The following is a 21,126-nucleotide window of genomic DNA, read 5'->3' on the forward strand; positions in this document are numbered from 1 at the left end:
TAGGAAAACTCTTAAAACAACCTTAAGACAGCTCTAAATTTTGCAAACTTTAGAAATGCTCTTTTTAGGCCATCTTTCCTGTCACTATCTCTTCATTAAAAATTGGACTGTAAAACAGAATTCTAAATTCTCATTTAGGAAACCCATTTACTGCCTCAAGGCGAGAGGATTGTTTGAAACCAGGGCACCATGTGCACATCATGTTGTCCATCTAGTCTGCTCTGTTCACATAGGCTGTGCCAGGGTGTTAAAACATGTAAGAATCCTGCCCTGCAAGTGCTTCAGAGAGCAGGATTTTTGTCCATTGACACACACTGCCTAGTACGTACTCAGAAAGAGGCAGCAGATAGGCAAGGGGAAAGTACAGGAAGCATATCTGGATACAATCAAAATGAAGCAGAGTACACCTCGTCTTGGGCCTAATACAGCAGTGTCCTTTAAAAGCAAGATAAAGTTTATTTCATTCATGGGGCAAGATGGGAAAGGAAAGAAAGAGAAGCTTTGTTTCAGAGTTCCTTTTGGCTACCAGCCCAACTAAATATAATAAAGATGTAACATTCTCCACAAAAATCAAGCAATTGACTTCTCTTCTCCATTTCTTCCCTCCACTTCTATGAATTTTCTCAGGTCTCTTAAAACGCTCCACACACACCTGATCATGCCTTCATACCTCCTGCTGTAGCCTACTGTGCTTCCCGAGTAGCCACAGCAGATTGACAAGGAGAATCCTGGGAAGCTGTGATGATGAAGACAATGTGATTCTCAGGTGCTGCTGGGAGTGGGAGGGAACGGAAAGGGGGCTAGTTAGAGACAAAAGAAAGGTCTGACTCCCTAAAGACCTGTGCAACTTCTTGAGTCCTTCAGCAGCAGCTGAGAATCTTGCACACATGCCCCAGCTGGAGCGCAACACTGAAATAGACCAACATTGTTTCACTCTTATTCTGCTGAGGACTGGTTGACACCAGTACAATCCCAGAATAATGCAGGATTCCTGCAGTCTGATGTCTAATTTAGGCTCCTGTTTAAGGTGAACATTAAAAACATTGCTACATTGGAACGGTTGGTGGTTTCGGTCAAATTCTTAGATAATAGGTTTCTATGTCAAACACCATTACCACTGACACCCATAATTGTGTTTTGTATTAGGAACACTTATCAGCAAGAAAGCTACGTACTGAACTGATCAGTACATTTCTCACAGAAATTTTACGATATACCTAAATTGGGCACCCAAATCCATGGTCACCATAAAAAACTGAACTGATTTTCACACACAGCTTCCAATTACTTCAATTTCCTGGACTAAAAACTTTCCTTCTCACCCCTAGAGGTGGCCCACTGGGTCAGGAATGAGGCACATTGGTGGGTGGGGTGTTACAGGTAACTGTGCATCGAGATGCAGCTTTGGTTTCTAGTGCTTTCAATCCAGCACTAAATCAAGAGTATTAATTTAACTTGAAATGAAGTAAAATTTTGATATAAGATTTCACATAACTCACTTCAGCATATATATAAGATTTTAAACTTTACCAATTTTTAAGCAACTGCCCAAAACTTGAAAATTATCAGTCATAGATGATTTAAAACTAGAAGGCAGCAAATCATCTTTGGTATCAAGGCAGGATTGTCAACATGATTGCCTTTTTTTAGTTTTACATTACATTGCTGGGCTTAATTCGCAGATGACTTTACTAGGAAATAAAACAGCAAAAATGTTCATTCTAACTGCCATTGCAAATATCAACACATGGATATTGCTACAATAATACATCCCCTAGGATTACTCCAGCTTTACAACATAATTATACAACAGCCCCTAAAGATATCTAAAGTAAAGCTTTGGGGAAAGGATATTATTTGAAATAGTGGATTGTTACGGATCAGCTGAATATACTTGCAGGGAGTCCGGAAATAAAACCTTTATAAAACATTCTCAGAAAGGTGAAGTATCATTTCATATTATGGAGACAACTCAAATTCTCACCATGCTATTCATTTCCTTTGAAATAGTATTTAACACACAAATTCTCAGCTCAACATTGAATATAATATACCACTTACACAACTCTCTAAAATACCACCCTACAAGTCTGTGTAAGAAATAAGTACATGTTAAAAACTGAGAATCAAGATAAAAGTAATTTGGCTGGCTCAGAAAGGTAATGATACATACAGGCATCAAGCATCAGAGTTTTCCCATTTTCAAATCATAATATTGGTCCAATGAGAGAAAATACTTTGTGACTTAGGGCTTGTCTACACTTGAAACACTATAGCAACACAGATGCAGCTGCGCCACTGTAGTGCTTCCATGTAGACACTACCTACACACTGATGGGAGGGGTTCTCCTGACAGCACAGGTAATCCACCTCATCCAGCTAGGTTGATGGAAAAATTCTTCTACAGTAGAACCTGAGAGTTACGAACACCAGAGTTATGAACTTACTGGTCAACCATACACTTCATTTGGAACCAGAAGTACACAATCAGGCAGCAGCAGAGACAAAAAAAGAAAAAAGCAAACACAGTATTCTGTTAAATATAAACTACTAAAAAAATTAAGTTTAAAAAAAGATTTGATAAGGTAAGGAAACTGTTTCTGTGCTTGTTTCATTTTTTCTTCTGCATACTAAAGTTTCAAAGATGTATTAAGTCAATGTTCAGTTGTAAACTTTTGAAAGAACAACCCAAAATGTTTTGTTCAGAGTTATGAACATTTCAGAGTTACGAAGAACCTCCATTCCTGAGGTGTTCAAAACTCCAAGGTTCTACTGTTCTGACGTAGCACTGTCTACACCAGGGGTTACATCAGCTGAACTAGGTCATACAGGGGTGGGGATATTTCTCGCTCGAGTGACATAGCTGGGTCGACCTAACTTTTTAATCTAGACCAGACCTTGAAGCACTTTTCATCAGACTATCTACAAGACCTTTACAAAACTTGGTATTATCTCCATTTAAAGATGGGGAAATAGAGGCATGGGGTTTGTATCCACTGGGGATTTTTATACATGCTATAGCCACAAGTGTAAAAAGTGACCTTCCCCGGTGCATTCTACCCGCATTGGAAACTGGGGGGCTCTTCAGATTAACCCTGACCAGCTAACATTTTGAAACACTTCTTGTCTGCACAAGATAACATCGCCAAGTCGGGTTTAACATGTTCTCCCAACACAGTGCACTTTCTTAGTTTAGACAAAGCCTTCCCCAAGCACTGCTGTGGAGCCAGCGAACTAGGGAGGAAAAAATCTTAATCTCTGGGAATCCTAGGCATTACTATGAGATTTCATGAGTATAAAAAAAATTCTAGATTGTCTATTTTAGTGTCTGATTTAACTTCCAAAAACAATAAGAATCCTGCCAATGATTTCAAAATCCCATCAATCTGGCTCATAAGTACTTCCACGGTGTCTATCACTGTGGTATAATTTCTAAGCACTGATTAAAGAGTGCATGAGATTGTCTTATATTGGGCAGACACCCACCTAATGGCAAAGGCGACATCACAAAATTTAAACATCCTCAAATAAGGAATAAAGCTTTTTTGGAAGAAGTGATCAAGTTCACATGCTGTTAACTGTATGTTAATAGGAACATACATTAGCAATATCAGATAAAGAACTGAGAATGGTAGATTCAGAATTATTTTAGTGTGAAGTAAAATCATGTAAATGTCAGTATCTCCACAGTGGCTGGGAATTAGAGTTCAAGTCTGGTGTTATTTTAAAACTCAGAATTTGAGCTACAATTACATAGTTAAGGGTTTAAACAGGTGTCAGCAATTTTCCAAGAAATGGAAATGCTGCAGATGGCAAGTAGAGAAGCTTTAACAGTGACTGCAAAATAAGACTATTTGCAAGAACATTGTGTTGAAAATAATCTTCCAATTATAAATTTCCAATTACAAATACAAACATTTGAATACCTCTCCACCGCTTGTCAGTCTCCCTGTCAATCTCCTGCCAGTCAAGCAATTTTATTTAACATACATTTCACATCACAGTACTAAGCTCTTACTGATCATCATTTGTAGACCACCAAATGCTTTACATCTATGGCTAAGCATCATCATCCCAGTTTTACATATGGAGAAACTGAGGCACGAAGGTTAAGTGACCAACCCAGTGTCACATATTAACTCAATGACAGAACTGAGAATAGAACCCCCGTTTCCAACATCAAGTCTGGTGCACTGTCCACTGGACCCCACTACCCCTATTTTCATGACTACTCCTACATAAAACTGTCAAGTGAGCCCTTTTAGGTTTACTTTCATGAAACTCATCTCTCACGAAACCAGAATTATACATGTACAAGCCACATCACAATAAACGTCATCTTAAGTAAAAGGAATGTACACAAAAAGCATTTGATTAAAAATTCAGAGGTATTATCCAGAATTCCTATAAGCTGTCTAGCAAGAATGAAGCAAAATATAATCTACAAATTCTCCAAGCCAATTATTCAAGGAACTAATCCCAAATGTATATTTACACTAATACAGCTAGATATAAGAGCAAACACCCAAACTTCAAAAGTACAAAATATTATGAATAGCAATAAAACAAAAAATACTAGTAATAAATATATGAAGAAGTGTTGTGGTTATCTGTCTACCTGCACCTAAATAGCTACGGTGGCCTTAAGTAGAAGTTTGGAACCATATAAAAATCCACCCATAGATTAATTGGCTATGTTGAGGTGACCTTGCATTAAACTGTAGGGCAGGGCTGGACAAACTTTTTGGCCTGAGGGCCACATCTGGGTATGGAAATTGTATGGCAGGCCATGAAGGCTCATGAAATTGGGGGTTAGGGTGCGGAAGGGGGTGAGGTCTCCAGCTTGGGGTGCAGGCTCTGTTGTGGGTCCAGAAATAAGGAGTTCAGTGTGTGGGAAAGGGCTTCGGGCTGGGACACAGGGTTGGGGTGAGGGCTCCAGCGGGGGGGGGGGCCCTCTGGGGATGAGGGTTTGGGGTGCAGGAGGGTGCTCCAGGCTCAGACCAAGGGGTTCAGAGAGCAGGAGGGGGATCAGGGCTAGGGTAGGGGGTTGCGGCACTGGAGGAAGTCAGGGGTGCAGGCTCCAGGCGGTGCTTACTTCAAGCAGCTCCCAGAAGCAGCGGCATGTCCCCAGTCCGGCTCCTATGCAGAGGCATGGCTAGGTGGCTCTGTGCACTGCCCCGTCTACAGGCACATGGTTGCTAGCCAATGAGACCTGCAGGGACGGCGCTTGGGGCGGTGGCAGCATGCGGAGCCCCCTGGCTGCCCCACGCGTAGGTGGGACACGCTGCTGCTTCCAGGAGCCGCGCAGAGCCATGGCACACGTGGAGTGGGGCAAGTCCAGGACTCCGGTCCCTGGCAGGAGCTTGAGGGCCAGATTAAAACGTCTGATGGGCCGGATTCAGCCCCCGGGCCGTAGTTTGCCCACCCCTGACTTACAAGGATATTTCTCAATGGCTTGCAAAGTGAAACGTTTACTCTTTCAATGTAGTTTAATAGAGCTACATGCTCAGACCATATGAGAAGAAAGGATAATACAGATAGACATGACTTATCTTCCTTTGAATGGTCTATAGATGGAAACCAGGATTTTCCATTATCTTGTATTTATTTATTTATTTTAAAGCCTAAATTAATTCTACACTAATAGGGAAGACTTTAAATTTCTGGGGGTTTGTTTTTGGTTTCTTTTGCTCACAATGTAATACTCTGTGCCCCACCACACAATCTCCCACTCCCCCTGGTAATGGACACTGCTGCTTTGAAATAGTTTCTGGTTCTCTTTTCACCTGTAGATGTTGCTTTGGTCTATTAAACTCAATAAAATGTAATTAATTTGTTGTCTGGATTGTTTCAAAGAATATTTTTAATACCCAGCAAAACGTTTGGTCATTAGCATTAACGTGTTGGGGACGCTATAAGCCAGAAGCTCCGGAGCTTCTAAAGCTTCCTTACTTGAGGGTGTCTGAGGAGCACAAAAATCTTTGCTGCACAAGTGGTTCTGCAAATAAAGATGTGGAGAAGACACTCGGGTGCACAAGTACAAGACAAATAATGATACACAGGACACTAATATTTTCTTTTGAAAGAATGACCTGAACATGGTTCTGCTATCTAGCACACAATAAAATTCCTAAAACATAAAAGGAATAAGAATTCAGCAGGATACCTTCTCCTGCAGCATGAATATAGCAAAAGAAAGTTTGAACCTCTGCTATCTGGTTTAGTATGGCAAATAAAAATGTTTAAATATACCAACTTTGTTGAAGAATAGAACCAAGACATTATTAACATACCATGGTGAGGATCAATTCAATAAATCAATTCAAGTTAAGAGCCATGATATTTCATCCTAATCTCCTAGCCAAGTATGTTTCGATTAGGTTAGTACTCTGAAGGGAGAGCTCAAAAGAAAACCTAATATCCTTGTGACAGAATGAAGATGCTCTTCTTTCAGAGTCAATACTGAAACAATGCCCCAGCATGATAAAAAGACACACTCAGTGGTTGGATGTTCCATGGTTTTTTTAATAAGAGGTAAAACAGGGGCTCTGAGTACTTGGGATCATTTAAGATCCTATGGTATTTTTCACAAGAAAAAGTATTAGTGTTGGTGCCTGATAAAATTCCAGTTAGGATAAGGACACTTAATGTGCTTTTCTCTGTAACTTTAAATAGATAAAGTATTTTTCATTGCCTATCCTAAACTGCTGCGCAATATTGCTATGTGCTGCTAGGGTGACTAGACAGCAAGTGTGAAAAATCAGGACGGGGGTGGGGGGGGAATAGGAGCCTATATAAGAAAAAGCCCCAAATATCGGGACTGTCCCTATAAAATATCGGGACATCTGGTCACCCTATGTGCTGCTAAATTGCTGCTGCCTTCCGCACAACAAGCAGGTGGCACGTCATTGGCTGTTAAGGCAATTCCTGTATTTATAACTTGAGAGGTGGTAATAATTTAGGATGAAGGGCCCGACAAATGAAAGATTATTGTTATAACCGACACTTATTCAATTCACCATTGACTCTGTTACAGCACTTCAGATACTGTAAGTGTTTTTTTTTTTTAAATGAAGTTTTCCTTTAGCATTATACCACAACCACTGAGATTTCAGCCAAAGCAGCCTTCAGCAGATCATTACTTATGTTAAGAAGTGCCAAACCAGACTTCATAACACAAGTGGGCCCAAGCAGCATACAAAGAACCCATTTCTTTGGCACTGTATTCTCGTTAATTTTTAGAATGAAATAGTATTTTGTATTGATGTTTGTATACCAACAGTTGATACTATAAATGTGTATTGTGGAGAATTAAGCACTGAAGTATTGAACTGTTACAACGGTATTTGTTTAAAAGAACTGTTGAGCAATGACGTAAACTAAGTGTCATGCTCATACTAAAATAAAATAGCAACAAAATAAAAGGAAGTCTGGTCAAACTGATGGATGCAAGGGAATTCCCTGTGCTGATTTTATTAAAGTAGAATTCTGAAAAGAAACCTAAAAGGATGAAGTATAAAACAAAACAAACTTTTCATCACACACACCTCTCAAAATTGGAAACATATGCAGAATATTAACTGAAAGAATCCCCTTTGCTGCTCTGCCCCAGTCAGACATGTCATATTAAACATTGGAATCCATTCATGGAAATGGCGGGATTTCACCACCTTTGGAACAAGGGAAGTAAAATTGTTTTATAAATCAATTTAAATCAACATATTCACCCTCTCCCCAACTAGCAATTAAGCCTAGTAATTTGTAAAGGCATTATTAATACTTCCCAGAAGACCTATAGCGTTTCAGTCACTGTAAAAACCCCTTGTGATCTGTACACTAATATTCTAGAAAGCTCCACTTACTCTCTCATCTAACTGCAAATCAGAATCTGAAAGCTCTGAAAAAGATGTAGATTTACAGAACAAAACCAACCTCATTTTTACACGCAATTGATTATTTGTACTTACAGCCATGGTAAGATGCAGGAGAGCCTCCAGATTTGCCATATTCTTGCTCTGAATAGCTAGTGGATAGATTAGGCTGACTGGAACCTCGGCCAAATGTGATCTGGTTACTACCAACTCCAGTGGCCACCTGAGCCATACGCTCTTTGGTCTTTAGGGCTTGGGCCCTCTCTGTCTTGAGTCGCTCATCATCCTTCAGAAGAGAGACCAGCTGCTTGGACTTCTCCCGTACATTGATGCCCTGGTCCTTACCATCTCGATCGATATACTGGAAGTCCTTCAGTGTTTGAATAGCAAAAATGTTCTCTTTACACTGCTGTGCCACCCTCTCAGAGCCAGTTTTAATCAGGTAATCTAACAGAGTAAGGGCCTTATACACATGCCGCCAGTTTTTGCCATGGTCATTCAGCCGTTTCCAGATCATGCTCATAATTTCAGAAAAGGCTACCACATTGTAAGTCAGATCTGCTATTTCAGTCATTAAGGAACTAGAAGGACCCCAGGGGTCATTGGAAGTTGCTTCCCGAACTTTTATTTCAGCCTCTGAATAATTGTTCACAATGTTTTTCATTTGCCGTCTAATAGACGAAGTCGTCATTTTTTTCCCCTTTTAATAAGACAAACTTCAAAAAACCTTCGAAGAGATTAATTTTTTCCCCCAGTGCAAGTTTCTGGACCTTGAAGACTCCGTATCAGTGATCAATTTGAAACAAGTTCTCCTAAGATCATTTCCTCCCTTCAGGAAAAAGGTGCAAGACACGGGAAACAACAACCTAAAAAGAAGAAAATTAAAAAAAAATTAGTTGTAGCTTTAATTGTTCTTTTGTGAATAAAATCATCCAACAAAATTGTCCAAAGTTTTGAAGTCAGCTGAAGGTGTTTTCAAGGTCCCTAGCGCATTTTACTTGACGAAACCCACTTTTGCTCCTTATCTCAAGACTAAGGTAAGATTAACTGCTGGAAATTCACACTATTTAAAATCAGCAACATAAATATCAAAAGTAAAAAAAGCATTAGAATATACAATAAAAAGAACATGTCTATTACTGCACTCTGATTAGTTTACAGGTTGTTTCATCACAAGCATGCACACTGACAATGAGAGAAAGCTAAGCCAAAGAAGTTAGTTGTGAATTTAGTTTTCTTGTGAGGTCTATAGTAATTATCTCACAGGATCAAGTTCCAGAGTCAGGTCCACCTCATGGGAGCAAATTCCAGTCAGGTCCAGGTCCTTCAAAAGTTCAGTCTCCTGCCCTCATGAGTCTCCCTCTGTTGGTTAACAATTTCAGTGTTCTAGTGTAACGTAGCTGTTGTGAAAACAACAAGGAGTCCGGTGGCACCTTAAAGACTAACAGATTTATTTGAGCATAAGCTTTCGTGGGTAAAAACCTCACTTCTTCAGATGCATGGAGTGAAAGTTACAGATGCAGACAAATATACTGACACAAGAAGAGAAGGGAGTTACCTCACAAGTGGAGAACCAGTGTTGACAGGGCCAATTCGATCAGGGTGGATGTAGTCCACTCCCAACAATAGATGAGGAGGTGTCAGTTGTGGGAACTCATCGTCATGGAGCGTGAGAATTTCCTATAAACTAATCACACTATTTCTAAGGTATCCAGGGCCAACTTCATAGGGGGCTCTGAATATCAGAGCAGACACCTTGAACTGGGTTCTACATTTAACTGGGAGCCACTGAAGAGGGGCAGCAGAATAATGCATTCAAGGCGACCTGCAAAGCTAAGCAGATCAGAGGGAAAACAGTTTGTTTACTTTGTATATTTGACAGCACTGTGTGTTTATCAGAGTCACAGTTTCTGCTGCTTGGGAGCATATTTCACATAGCACAGAGGAAGGATCTGTTTTAAATTATAGGAATTTGTAATTGTAAATCCAAAATATTGTCAAGGGAACTCAACTGTAAGCTTTATGAATGCAAAACCTTTTTAACTTTTTTGAAGATGCTTAGATTTCAAATTGGCAGAGGCCCATTTAAGCTTTACAATGCATTACTCAAGTGAACAGACATTCAGATATTTACGCTGTATGTTTACTATGTCAATTGTATTAAGATTAATTATATCCTTTGATTTTCAAATTTAAAAAAATCACTGCATTGTTTTACAAATTACTAATAAAAGCAGTTTAAATACTCAAAAAACACCGATTCCAGAAGGAAAAAGTTACCACACTGGCAGAACAAGGATTGTACTTTTAAAAATGTTCTCCAGTAATGTTTATCCAGACTTGTACAAGAAACTGCACTATCAGTAACAAAAGGCGTGGGTGAGAATTAACACACTGATTACAAGCTTAACATTACCATCATTCTTCAGATTACTATGATGCCATTTTGAATGAAGGCAGAATTAAGGTTCAACTTAGGAAGATAACTTTTCTAAGTCAGTAATAAACGTACAACTTTATAACAGTGAAAGAACAGTACAAAAGAATATGTCCTTTCAAGAATACAATTCTCCGCAAATAAGATCAGTGACCACAAGATTAATTACTACAGATTTTTTTTAATCTGTCTCAATATTTATTCTTGGAAGAATTAAGATACAAACTACTATAGTTTAAGTATTGCAGAAAATTAAGTTGGCCATAAGACCAGACCTGAAGAAAAGCTCTGCGTAAGTTTGAAAGCTTGTCTTTCTCCAACAGAAGTTGGCCCAATAAAGATAAACAAACACCAACAAACACCTAACCCACTTTGTCTCTCTAATAAGAGTTAAAAACAGGCTTCAAATAAAAGGCATCAGCATAGTGCAATCCTTTACATTTATTTAAATCCAACTCATAGGAAAAGAATTTTGATCTATCATCAGACGAAACACCAGAAGGAACAGAGCTCAATAGCAGCATCTGGATAGGAAATAGAGATTACACTGCTCCGAGAGGAGTCTCCTCAGCTTGGCAGAGGAGTCCCCATCTAAACATCTGAACTCCACTCCCCCTATTACTGGGGAAAAAACTGGTGAAGTTTGGAACAAGATATCAATGAAGCCAAGAGCTTAGCACCATTCAGAAAAGGCTTGGATATTTATATGGATAACAAGAACATTCAGAATAACAGGAGGCATAAAAAAAAAAAAAAGATACTGTAATACCTGGATATAAACTACACATGAAGTACCGATTAGGTTAGAGGAGGGAATAGTACTATACTAAGAAATTCCATAGAATATGAGACAATTCTGAGTGGCGAGGATGGAAACATCGAGTCTGTATGGATACTAAATCCTAAAATCAGAGGAATACAAGTATACTAATAGGATTACATGACTGGCCATCTGATCGGGAAAAGGTTATTGGGTGCCCAATGTTATGAAAAAAACAAAGAGGTAATTAATAAAAACAGCAACAAGAAGCAACTTCAACTACCTACATATAAACAGGCAGTGTCACAAATGGACACGGTTTGGAAAACTAATTTCAACATCCATAGCTGAACTACTAAGTAAGAGCAACCACAGCATAATTAAGTCCAAGACCCTTGGAGGAGGATTCATATAAAAAACTAGCATTCCTCCGCTAAGCTTTAGAAAGGAGTATTTCAAAGTGAAGTAGCCTTTAAAAAGACCCTTAATTATTGCTTGACTTTCATCAGGTGCGTAAGAAACCACGCGTCTTGCACTCAAGAATGTGCCCTAGACTGAAGCACCTATTTTAACGTAGAGGAAACCAAACAGTCAATGCTATGCCCTGAAACGGGCCAAGAGCAGAGCTTCCTCTGTTGAGTCACCAGGTGCTTGAACCCCAGCATAAAAGTAAAGGGTATATGATGGTCAATCATACTAGCAGGTAGACTGAATTATCCCCAACATTGGCCATATCTGCACTAGGAAAAAAACATTTCTTTCTGTAGTGAAGACAAAGCCCAAGATACAAGTGGGATTTGAAGCCTCTCTCAATACAAAGGTGGTCTGCAGGAAATCCAAAGTTTGGGGGAAAAGCTGAGGTTGAGGCTTAGGTTTTATTTATTTTTGAGTTACCAATAAAGCCAAAACACTGGAAATGAGTGAGTTTGCACTATGTGTATACGCTCTGGCATGTGATGGGAACTCTATTTGATTATAGCCTAATTCTCCCAGTTTGAAAGATGTGCTGCAGTAGCAACAGAAAGTGGCATATGTTACAGGCACAAGTGGTAAACCTGCAGTAGACAGAATAGAATAAAGGGATCTAAAGAGGAACACTTTGAAAAATATGAAATTAATAAGTGAGCACACTGAATTAGGTGCAGCAGAAACAAAGGTGTTCTTAGCTCTTCAACAAAATTAAAAGACTTCATTTGATCATTTGTACTTCTATAGAAAATTATAAGATTGCTACACAGTGCAAACTCTAGCATTCAGATACTTTACATATTCATACCTTGAAATAATTATGCAATTTCAATTGCTAATTAAATAGCTTTGTTTGATATGAGTCAGCAAAACAGTGCTGAGTCCAGTCATTAACATGGTACCTTTTTTGACCTAGTGGTAAGTTTAGAAACATTTTGCCTCCCTGGTCCAGCTATTCCACTTTTTGCTACTCTGAAACCTAGTATTTTGAGTGACTTTCATTTTATCCTATTAAAAATAGCAAAGAAGGGCTTGGGGGAAGGACCATCTTGTGTTAATTCGCTTTACCTAAAATAAAAATGTGCCAAGAGTTTAATTTCATTTTTTCAGTTATTTTGTCACTAGCAATAGATCAAGTTCTTGGGCACTTCATAAAGCAAACACTATAAGATACACAACTCACCTGCTTCCCCATTCCTATGAAATTAATATTTTACTTGACCTTAACATTTGGAGAATATGAGAACAGCCTTTGAGATAAAAGTTAAATATCGCCATTTGATAAAGAAAGAACATTTTTAACGCATGATTAGTTGGTTTCATAGAAAACAATTATTTTCATAGAAAATTTAGGATTCTTTTAAGAGGCCTTAGTGAATTAGCATCTCACCAACGAACGAATACAAAGTACAATATACTTGCAACTTCAACAAAAAATCACAGTCCCCATTGTAAACAGTATAATTGCAACTGCAGCAAAAAGTAAAACCTGTTTATTACAGTTATTGCTCTTTGCAAAAAGCAGCTGCAGGGACCACCAACATGAACAGATTTCTTAAAAGGGATAGCCAAGGCTTTTTGTTGGTGGTGGTTTCTTTTTTTAACTGAGGCCCCCAAAATTTCATCCACCTAATATTGCTGCCTATCACAGTGGGCCACTTTTTCTCTATTTTCTAATAATTTTGTCACCTTTTGTACAAATAGGAATGGAATATGCAATTCTGAAGAGAGAAAACTAAAGTTTACCTGTAATGTCAGGAGTAATCTTGGGGGTGGGGTGATGAGAATATCTAATTTCTCAATTTCCTTTAGGTCTTATTCAAACACTTTCATGATATGTATAATCCTGAAGGATTCTCCTCATGACAGTTATTCAGATACCGAATGCAGATGGAAGGACTCTTGACTATTTCTACCTATCAGATCTGAACCAACAGACTAAATGAAATTCACAAGAGATAAACCACCATCTTTAGTTTGCTAAGACAAACACAGAAATGAGGCCAATGCATACAGACATTAATAAAACTTAATCCAAAAGAGAAGCAATATAAATCCACCTAATGTACAGATTTCAATAGAATCCACTGAGTGGTCTGAAATGTAAAGCCACACACTGAAGTTTGTCTACACCAGGGGTTGGCAACTTGCGGCACGTGTGCCAAAGGCAGCACGCAAGCCGATTTTTACTGGCACGCTGCTGTCAGCCGAGGTCCCGGCCGCCACCCGCACTCAGCCCGCCGCTGGTCTGGGGTTCTGTCCACCGGTCTAGTGTATTACATTTCTCCCCGCAGGAGGGTACTGCTTACGGCTGCCAGTCCTGGTGCTCCGCAAGTAGTCCATTCCTACGGGGAGACATTTAATACACTACACCGGCGTAAGGAAGGCTGTGCCTCCCCAAACAGCCGGCCCACTTCCCGCACCCTGACTGCCCCCCTCATAACCCCTGACCCATCCAACACCCCCCCCCCCGCTCCTTGTCCCCTGACCACCCCCTCCTGGGACCCCCCGCCCCTAACCACGCCCTGGGACCCCATCCAAGCCCCCCCGCTCCCTGTCTGCCCCGACCCCTATCCACACCTCCAACCCCTGACAGGCCCGCCAGGACTCCCACGAATATCCAACCACCCCTGTTCCCCGTCCCCTTACCATGCCGCTCACAGCATCAGGACTGGCAGCCGTAAGTAGTACACCGTAAGTAGCACATTCCTATGGGGAGCAATTTAATACACTACACCTGGCCCCGCTCAGCCCGCTGATGGGCTGGAGTTCTCAAAATATGTTCTCTCACCCTTTATCAAAAATTACACTACATTAGCTTAAAAACTTTAAAACTTTGTTTGTATATTACAGTAATCGTTAAAAAAGTATAATGTTAATAAATACATAGGTTTGATGAAACAAAGTAGTTGTACTTATGTGCCTGTGCTTAATTTGTGTTTTCGATGATTTACCTTCTAAAAAAATCTCACATGTCTCGCACCCCCAGAAAGGGCATCTTGCACCCCCAGGGGGTGCGTGCACCCCAGGTTAAGAACCACTGCACTAAACTGATAAGATCTGCATTTTAATTTAACTTTAAATGAAGCTTCTTAAACGTTTTTAAAACCTTGTTTATTTTACATACAACAGTAGTTTAGTCACATAATATAGACTTATAGAGAGAGACCTTCTAAAAACGTTAAAATGTATTACTGGCACGCGAAACCTTTAATTAGAGTGAATAAATGAAGACTCGGCACACCACTTCTGAAAGGTTGCCGACCCCTGGTCTACACTGATAAAATAGCCTTCACTCAAAAGCAAGAAACTCAGTAAGAAAATTTAAACAGGGTCAAGTTAAGTATGCAACTAAAACTGAAAAAAATACAGGTGTAAATATCCCTTTCATATCAAGCAGACGTTAGCGTCAAGGTTTTCAATATTACTAAAACTAAAATAGCCAGACCACAGACACCAGATTTTAGCTGGAGGACATACTGGGAGGAAGAAACACACATACAAGCTAGATTAGTCATTACTATCAGTACATATGAGAAAAAAATGCCCTTTTTGACCTGTTGGCACTAATTGATAACTCTCTCCTAAAGTAATGTGATAAACAGGTTAAACTGCACACATTTCTACAAACAAGATATTTTAACAAAAATATCCAATTATTCCCCCTTTTCCTACAAGAAAGGGAGATCTGCAAAGTTTCTCACAAAGATTCAGATTACATTCATAAAAAGGGATTCAGCCAGACATAGCTAAAAATGTGTTCATACTCTAGAAAAGTGAAATAAACAATGGATTAATGTAACATCTGTACAGTGCTGTGTGTGCAGTTTCAAGTACATGGACAGGAGTGGTTTACACAACTATACAATACAAAACAATACATTTTATTAGTAGTACCAGAGATCCTCAAACCCCAGCCCCATTCATTCATGACTAACTCTTAATGCGAAAATATTTGTATTACTGTAGAGCCTAGAGGCCGCAGCCAAGATCCCCGTTGTGCTACACACTGTACCCGCAGTGACAGACAGTCTGTCCCCAAAGAGTTTACAAAACAACTAGATAAGACAGAGGGTGCAAGGGGACATAGCGGCACAGTGAACTGACTTGCCCAAGGTCACACAGCAGGCAAGTGGCAGAGATAAAAACAGAACCCAGGTCTCCCAACTCTCAGTCCAATTGCTTCATCCACATGCTGCCTCCCGTAAGACATGCCTCATGCCACATATTTTAACATCAAGCTAGCTGAGTCAAATATAGACCCTAAGACAAGCAGGAGCAACTCGAATGAAGCTAATACTTATCTGTTGTTATATTATCCCTAAAGTTTCACACAAAAACTAATTGGGAATATTACAGTTCCAAAGTAATTTTGCAGTGTTATTGTAGCTGTGTTGGTCGCAGGATGAGCGAAAGACTAGGTAGACGAGGTAACTTTTTATTGGACCAACTACTGTTGGTGGAGAGTACATGCTTTTTGAGCTAAAAAGAGATGAAGAACTCTGTGTAGCTCAAGAGCTTGTATCTTCTACACCAACAGAAGTTGGTCCAATAAAAGATATTACCTCCCCACTGTCTCTCTCTCAGTTTCAAAGTAAAGCGTTCAAGTCAGGAACTGGTGAAGTTAAAGTTAACTCTTCCTTCCTCCCACCACACACACAGATTTGTGTTTTATAACTTGAAATAGCAACCTGGTAATACCGGACTGGAAAGACTAGTGATAACATCCACTATGGCAAATCCTATACTGCTATATTAAAATCCATTTTGTAAATCTTCAGGACAAACCATGTTATTACACACCATTCCTTAATACAGCTATTAATACCAGTTGCTAAATTTTGGAACATTGTTTTGCTTACATTTTAATGCTCCCTGGAATATGCAAGTAAATTGTCTTATAATTTAGTAGCTACACTGTGTGAAAAGTCCTCACTTTCCACAGAGAAAAAAAGAAGACTACCTTTACTTAATACATTAATACCTGCCGTGAAGGAGTTTAGTCAGAATATACAAATAAGCAGGGTGGATAAAAATCAATGATTTAAAAAAAAAAAAAATCCGATTTTTTTGATAAAATGCTTTTTGAGGAAAAAAACCTATCTAAAGATAAAGATATCTCATCATGGAATAGGAATTATAAATTCTAATTCCATAGTATGAGATAAAATATTCATGTAATATTTAAGAAAAGTTTTGTAAATGAGTTCCAATAGTTCATGGATTAGGGGCCCAATCTTATGGGGTTCCAGGGGCTTCTGTATAGATTATTTAGGATAATCTTTCTACCTACCCAATGGGACTCAGTGCTCAGTCTAGAAGATACCATCAGAGATGCTTAGTTTTGCAGTTTTCAAACTGTGGATTTGGGTCTCCAGAGATAACATGCTTGTTAACAGCACAAATGTTGGTTGGTTGGTTGGTAGATGGATGGATGGATAGAAAGATATGAGAAATAGCAGATCTCAACCCTACTGTCCCACTGCAAATTTGTGTACACAGAGTCAATCCCTTACCTCTCTCTAAAAGTGCAAAGTTTCAAAAAGTTCAATGAACAGAAGATTGTTGGGTGGCGGAACAGACCTGGACAAGGAGAAAAAGTCTGGAGATAAATGTGAGAAAGGAGGGACAGGCAGTAGAAATAAAAGTGAAACTGCTTTAGCAGCATATTCCAGAAGCCTTGAGGTCTTTCTGGGTATAGCCTTCATTGATTTTGAGATCTACCATACCATTCTCTCACTAGAAGGGAAAACCTATAATGGCAGCAGGCTGTAAAAGAGACCCAGTTTGGGAATAAGAACCATTCAAGAAATATATGTTTGCTGATGATGTTTTAAAGAAAGTAACACCAGTGAACTGGTGGAAGTCACTTAAGCACTTGGATTCAGAGACTGTTGAAGTGTTAATCTCACTTTTAACAGCAGTAGCTGCTTCTACTGGTGTAGAAAGAATATTTTCTTCCTTTGGACTAATTCATTCCAAATTGAGAAATCGTTTGGGACCTGAAAAAGCAGGAAAGCTTGTTTTTCTTTTCTAGATTATGAACAAACAAGAAAATGAAGGTGAAGACGACTGAGTTAGCTGCAGAAGCCAATATTGTAAGTTTCTCATGTTCACCTGGCTGACGTAGTCTATTTAATTTTTGTTTAACAAAAAAATTCATTTAACTATTTTAGTTAAATAATTTTAACAAAAACAAACCTGCTTTTAAAAAACTTGAATGTTTAGCTAAATTCAAAAATTCATATGCTTGTTTTGTTAAAATATTATATGTTTTCTGTTGAACAAAAAAATCCAGAATATAGAACGTTGTTGTTTTAGTTAAATAAAACAATTTAAATATCTGTCAGGTGATGTTCTCCTCCTAATACAGCATGGCATGAAAATCCTCCAAATATTAATGATTAACCTGTTGGAGATAGTTCACCTCCCAATGACTTCATAAATATCTGCTTCAATTTACTTTTGGTAAATGAAATAACCAATCATTCATTTTCTGATATAGCTGTAAAACTAATCTGAAAAGTTTTCAAAATCAATCACTTTAAAAATGTATAGTGCGTATCTTCTAAAAATGAAACCTACATCTATCTCTGAGTTGTGAAGAATACGTATTACGGCTATAACAACCAACAAGAATGCACTTTTATGTAGAAATCCATAATCAAATCGAGTCTTCCTGACTCGTGATTTAATCAATTTGATTTAAATCAAATCCACCCTGCTAATAAGACAGTCCAGAAAAATGATAGTATGCAAATACATTTTCTAATACTGGATATATGCTTATAGTCCTATATGGCTTCAAATATTTTAGATTTCATTCTCTAACTCCACACCACTTTGGAAGATATCCTCAGGCTCAAACTGATTCTGTTTCACAGATTTGCCATATTCATAAACAATTCTTATAGAATGAATAGATAACCAAATGGGTATTATTGTATTTCCTAGTCCACATTCAAGTACTCTAATACAAACACTTGTTTCCACAGCCAAACAGGAAAAGGAGCAATTGTACTTTGTAATGCCTCAGAGAAGATTATTAAAAGAAGCTATGAAGCTTAGCACAATGCATAAAAGACAATAAGGATATATATTAGCTTTCCAGTGCTGTTGTACAGCAGAAGAAAACCTACTGATTCATAACAAAGCAATATAATGAAGGCACTGAACTTACTGCCAGCCCCATACCCTTCTTCAATCTCTCTCACACATTATTTAAGAAAGCTAATTAGAGGCAGGGCTTGACCAAGGGTTCAATTCAAGAGAAAAATCAGTCCCCCTTCTCTGAGGTCTAAACATGGGCCTTCTTTAAACTTTTAATTTTTTTTTTTGGTGGGGGGGGGGCCTCAAAAGCCACATTTTGGAAGCTTTCCACTCCCCTTTCATAAACAAGAGGACAAAGCCAGCTTTCATGAAGGACAGGTGGCCAAAGGGTTTCTTTAAAGAAAGAGTTAGCGCACAAAGATATGCTTCTCCAAATGTCTGCATATTCAGGATTTACAACATTGTTAGATTCCACGCTGATTTTTCAGCAGAGCCTGAAGATCCAAGGGATCATTTTATCTTTAATTTTTATCACGGTGTATAGACATCCATTGTGTAGCTAAATCCCTGCCCACATTAATCAGATATTTTATCAAACCCACTTTTTATTACATGCAATTTTAAAGGACCTATCATCTGTTATAATAGCTGAGTTCTCTATGCACAGTATCACTACATACCAGTATAGTTTACTGAAAAGGAAAAAATGATTGGCAAGTTTCACTTTGTGCCTGAACATAAATGAATCACCTGGTCACTTTGATTCAGGACTTGATTTGTATGTTTCATTCTGCAGCCTGTAACAAAAGTGGTATTACTGAAAAGAAAAGCAACTGTGTTCCAGAATGAATACAGTGCAACGCTCTCTGGAAGAGTGGAGCAGATCACAACAAATGATCCAAGTCACAGCTACACAGTAGATCTAATTTTAGACTTACAAGCTTTGGCAGAGTCTCTTTTAAAACAACACATTCCTTTGCCTATGGCTAGGTCAAGTGTCACTGACAGTACACAAGCTTCATTTCATGTTTTGCTTTATTTCTCCCTAGTAATACAGAGACTACTGGACAGGTAATGAATAATAGAAGACGATAGAACTGTAGATGAGTATAGGTCAAGCCACTATGCACTGAGCCAAACATTCTAAATGCAGATTAATGCAATAGTAATAGTACAATAGAAAATACCTACCTGAATGAGAGCACTTCAGTTTCCCCTTAGTAAAGGGTAAGGAAAATAACCAAAATTATACTGTGTACTCCAAAATTAGAAAAAAAATGTAGAAATCTGAAATAAATGCAGATTACCATGTCTACTTGGGTGTTATTTTAGACTGAAATAAAGGTGGAGGGAGACTTTCAAAAGAACATGGGGAGAGAAAATTAAGGCGTGTTGGGGCTATACCTGTAGGAGGACATTTCCTTTAGAATATATTACCGGTTAATGAAGTGTGCCTGTTGTTTCAGAAGTTAAGAAGCCTGCAAAGCAAAAGTAAACTTCTTATCAAGAGAAAATGTGAATTAAGGTGTAAACACATCTATCTGAAGTATTCAGTGTGCTCACATCATATAATTAGCTCAAAATTTTAGCCACTGAAAATTATGTACATTTTCTGCTATACATTGGGCTTTCACCATAAAACTATTACTGTTATTTTGAATTGCAGCTAAATCTGTGCATATTGAGGTCTTAATCCAGACAAAAACAGTTTTTCTTTCTAGATAGTGTTCTAGCATCTAACCTATCTAAAGGAGTCTGTGGGTCAAATTTACAACTTCTGATAGTTTCAAGCTAGATTTTGGTTACAGAATTAATGTGATTTTTAAGCAAACTCAACACTTGTCTTGAAATTCCAAATGAATACAAGGCAGAAGTTTGTACACTACCTAGCATAATGGGGTCCTGGACCATAAACTGGGCTCCCAGGCATTACAGTGATACAACTAATTAAACAACAAATGTTGCCGTGGAATATTCAGCTCAAAATTCAATTAACATTCCAGCACGAATCAATTCAGCCTGTCGAACTATTCACTCTGAGTTTTAGACTTCCTTCACCCAGTTCAACTGCTTCATACCATACAGGTATGGAAGAGCAGCAGTTTTTATTCGTCAAAGTAATCTCCTTCTGACCTGGCCCATCCTAAAATGCAGAGCATAAAGTACCAGCAGACTCAAGCCAGAGGACTGTATGTGTGGACAGGAGTTGGTTGGCAACAGTACCTGAGTAAAAGACAGGAGTGCAAGTAGGGTGGTACTCTCCAGTACGCAGTACCAGCAAGAAATTTTCAGCAGATACGGGGTACCGGAAAGACTTGGGGCTAGCCCTCCCTTCCAGTCAGGGAGCTGCGCTCTGCTCCTTAAAGGGCATTCATTTTTTATATGGCTTTAACAGCACAATATATATGCTAACAAACTTAAACAAAGGCTTTAAGTTTGTTAGTATATGTATTGTGCTGTTACGTTGGTCAGGAGTCCTCAAGAGGAGAGGAGTGGGGGGACGGAAGGTGTTTAAACAGTGTTCTTGATTCTGTTTCTCC

General features: G+C 38.7%; 1 protein-coding gene across 3 annotated transcripts in view; it reads right to left on the minus strand.

Moving 5' to 3' along the window:
- The window catches only part of EPN2 (epsin 2), a 67,350-nt gene that overhangs the window by 28,322 nt on the left and 17,902 nt on the right, over positions 1-21,126 (minus strand). For 2 of the 3 annotated variants that reach the window (XM_074965060.1, XM_074965062.1), the window contains exon 2: positions 7,968-8,737. In XM_074965060.1, the coding sequence (XP_074821161.1) occupies positions 7,968-8,562 (595 nt within the window). In that variant the 5' untranslated portion in view covers positions 8,563-8,737. Of the gene's footprint in view, positions 1-7,967; positions 8,738-9,135; positions 9,276-21,126 lie in introns of those variants that run through there. The other variant, XM_074965061.1, reaches the window with a different exon arrangement.

This window comes from Natator depressus, chromosome 10, assembly GCF_965152275.1.
Source record: "Natator depressus isolate rNatDep1 chromosome 10, rNatDep2.hap1, whole genome shotgun sequence".
Taxonomy (NCBI): Eukaryota; Metazoa; Chordata; order Testudines; family Cheloniidae; genus Natator; species Natator depressus.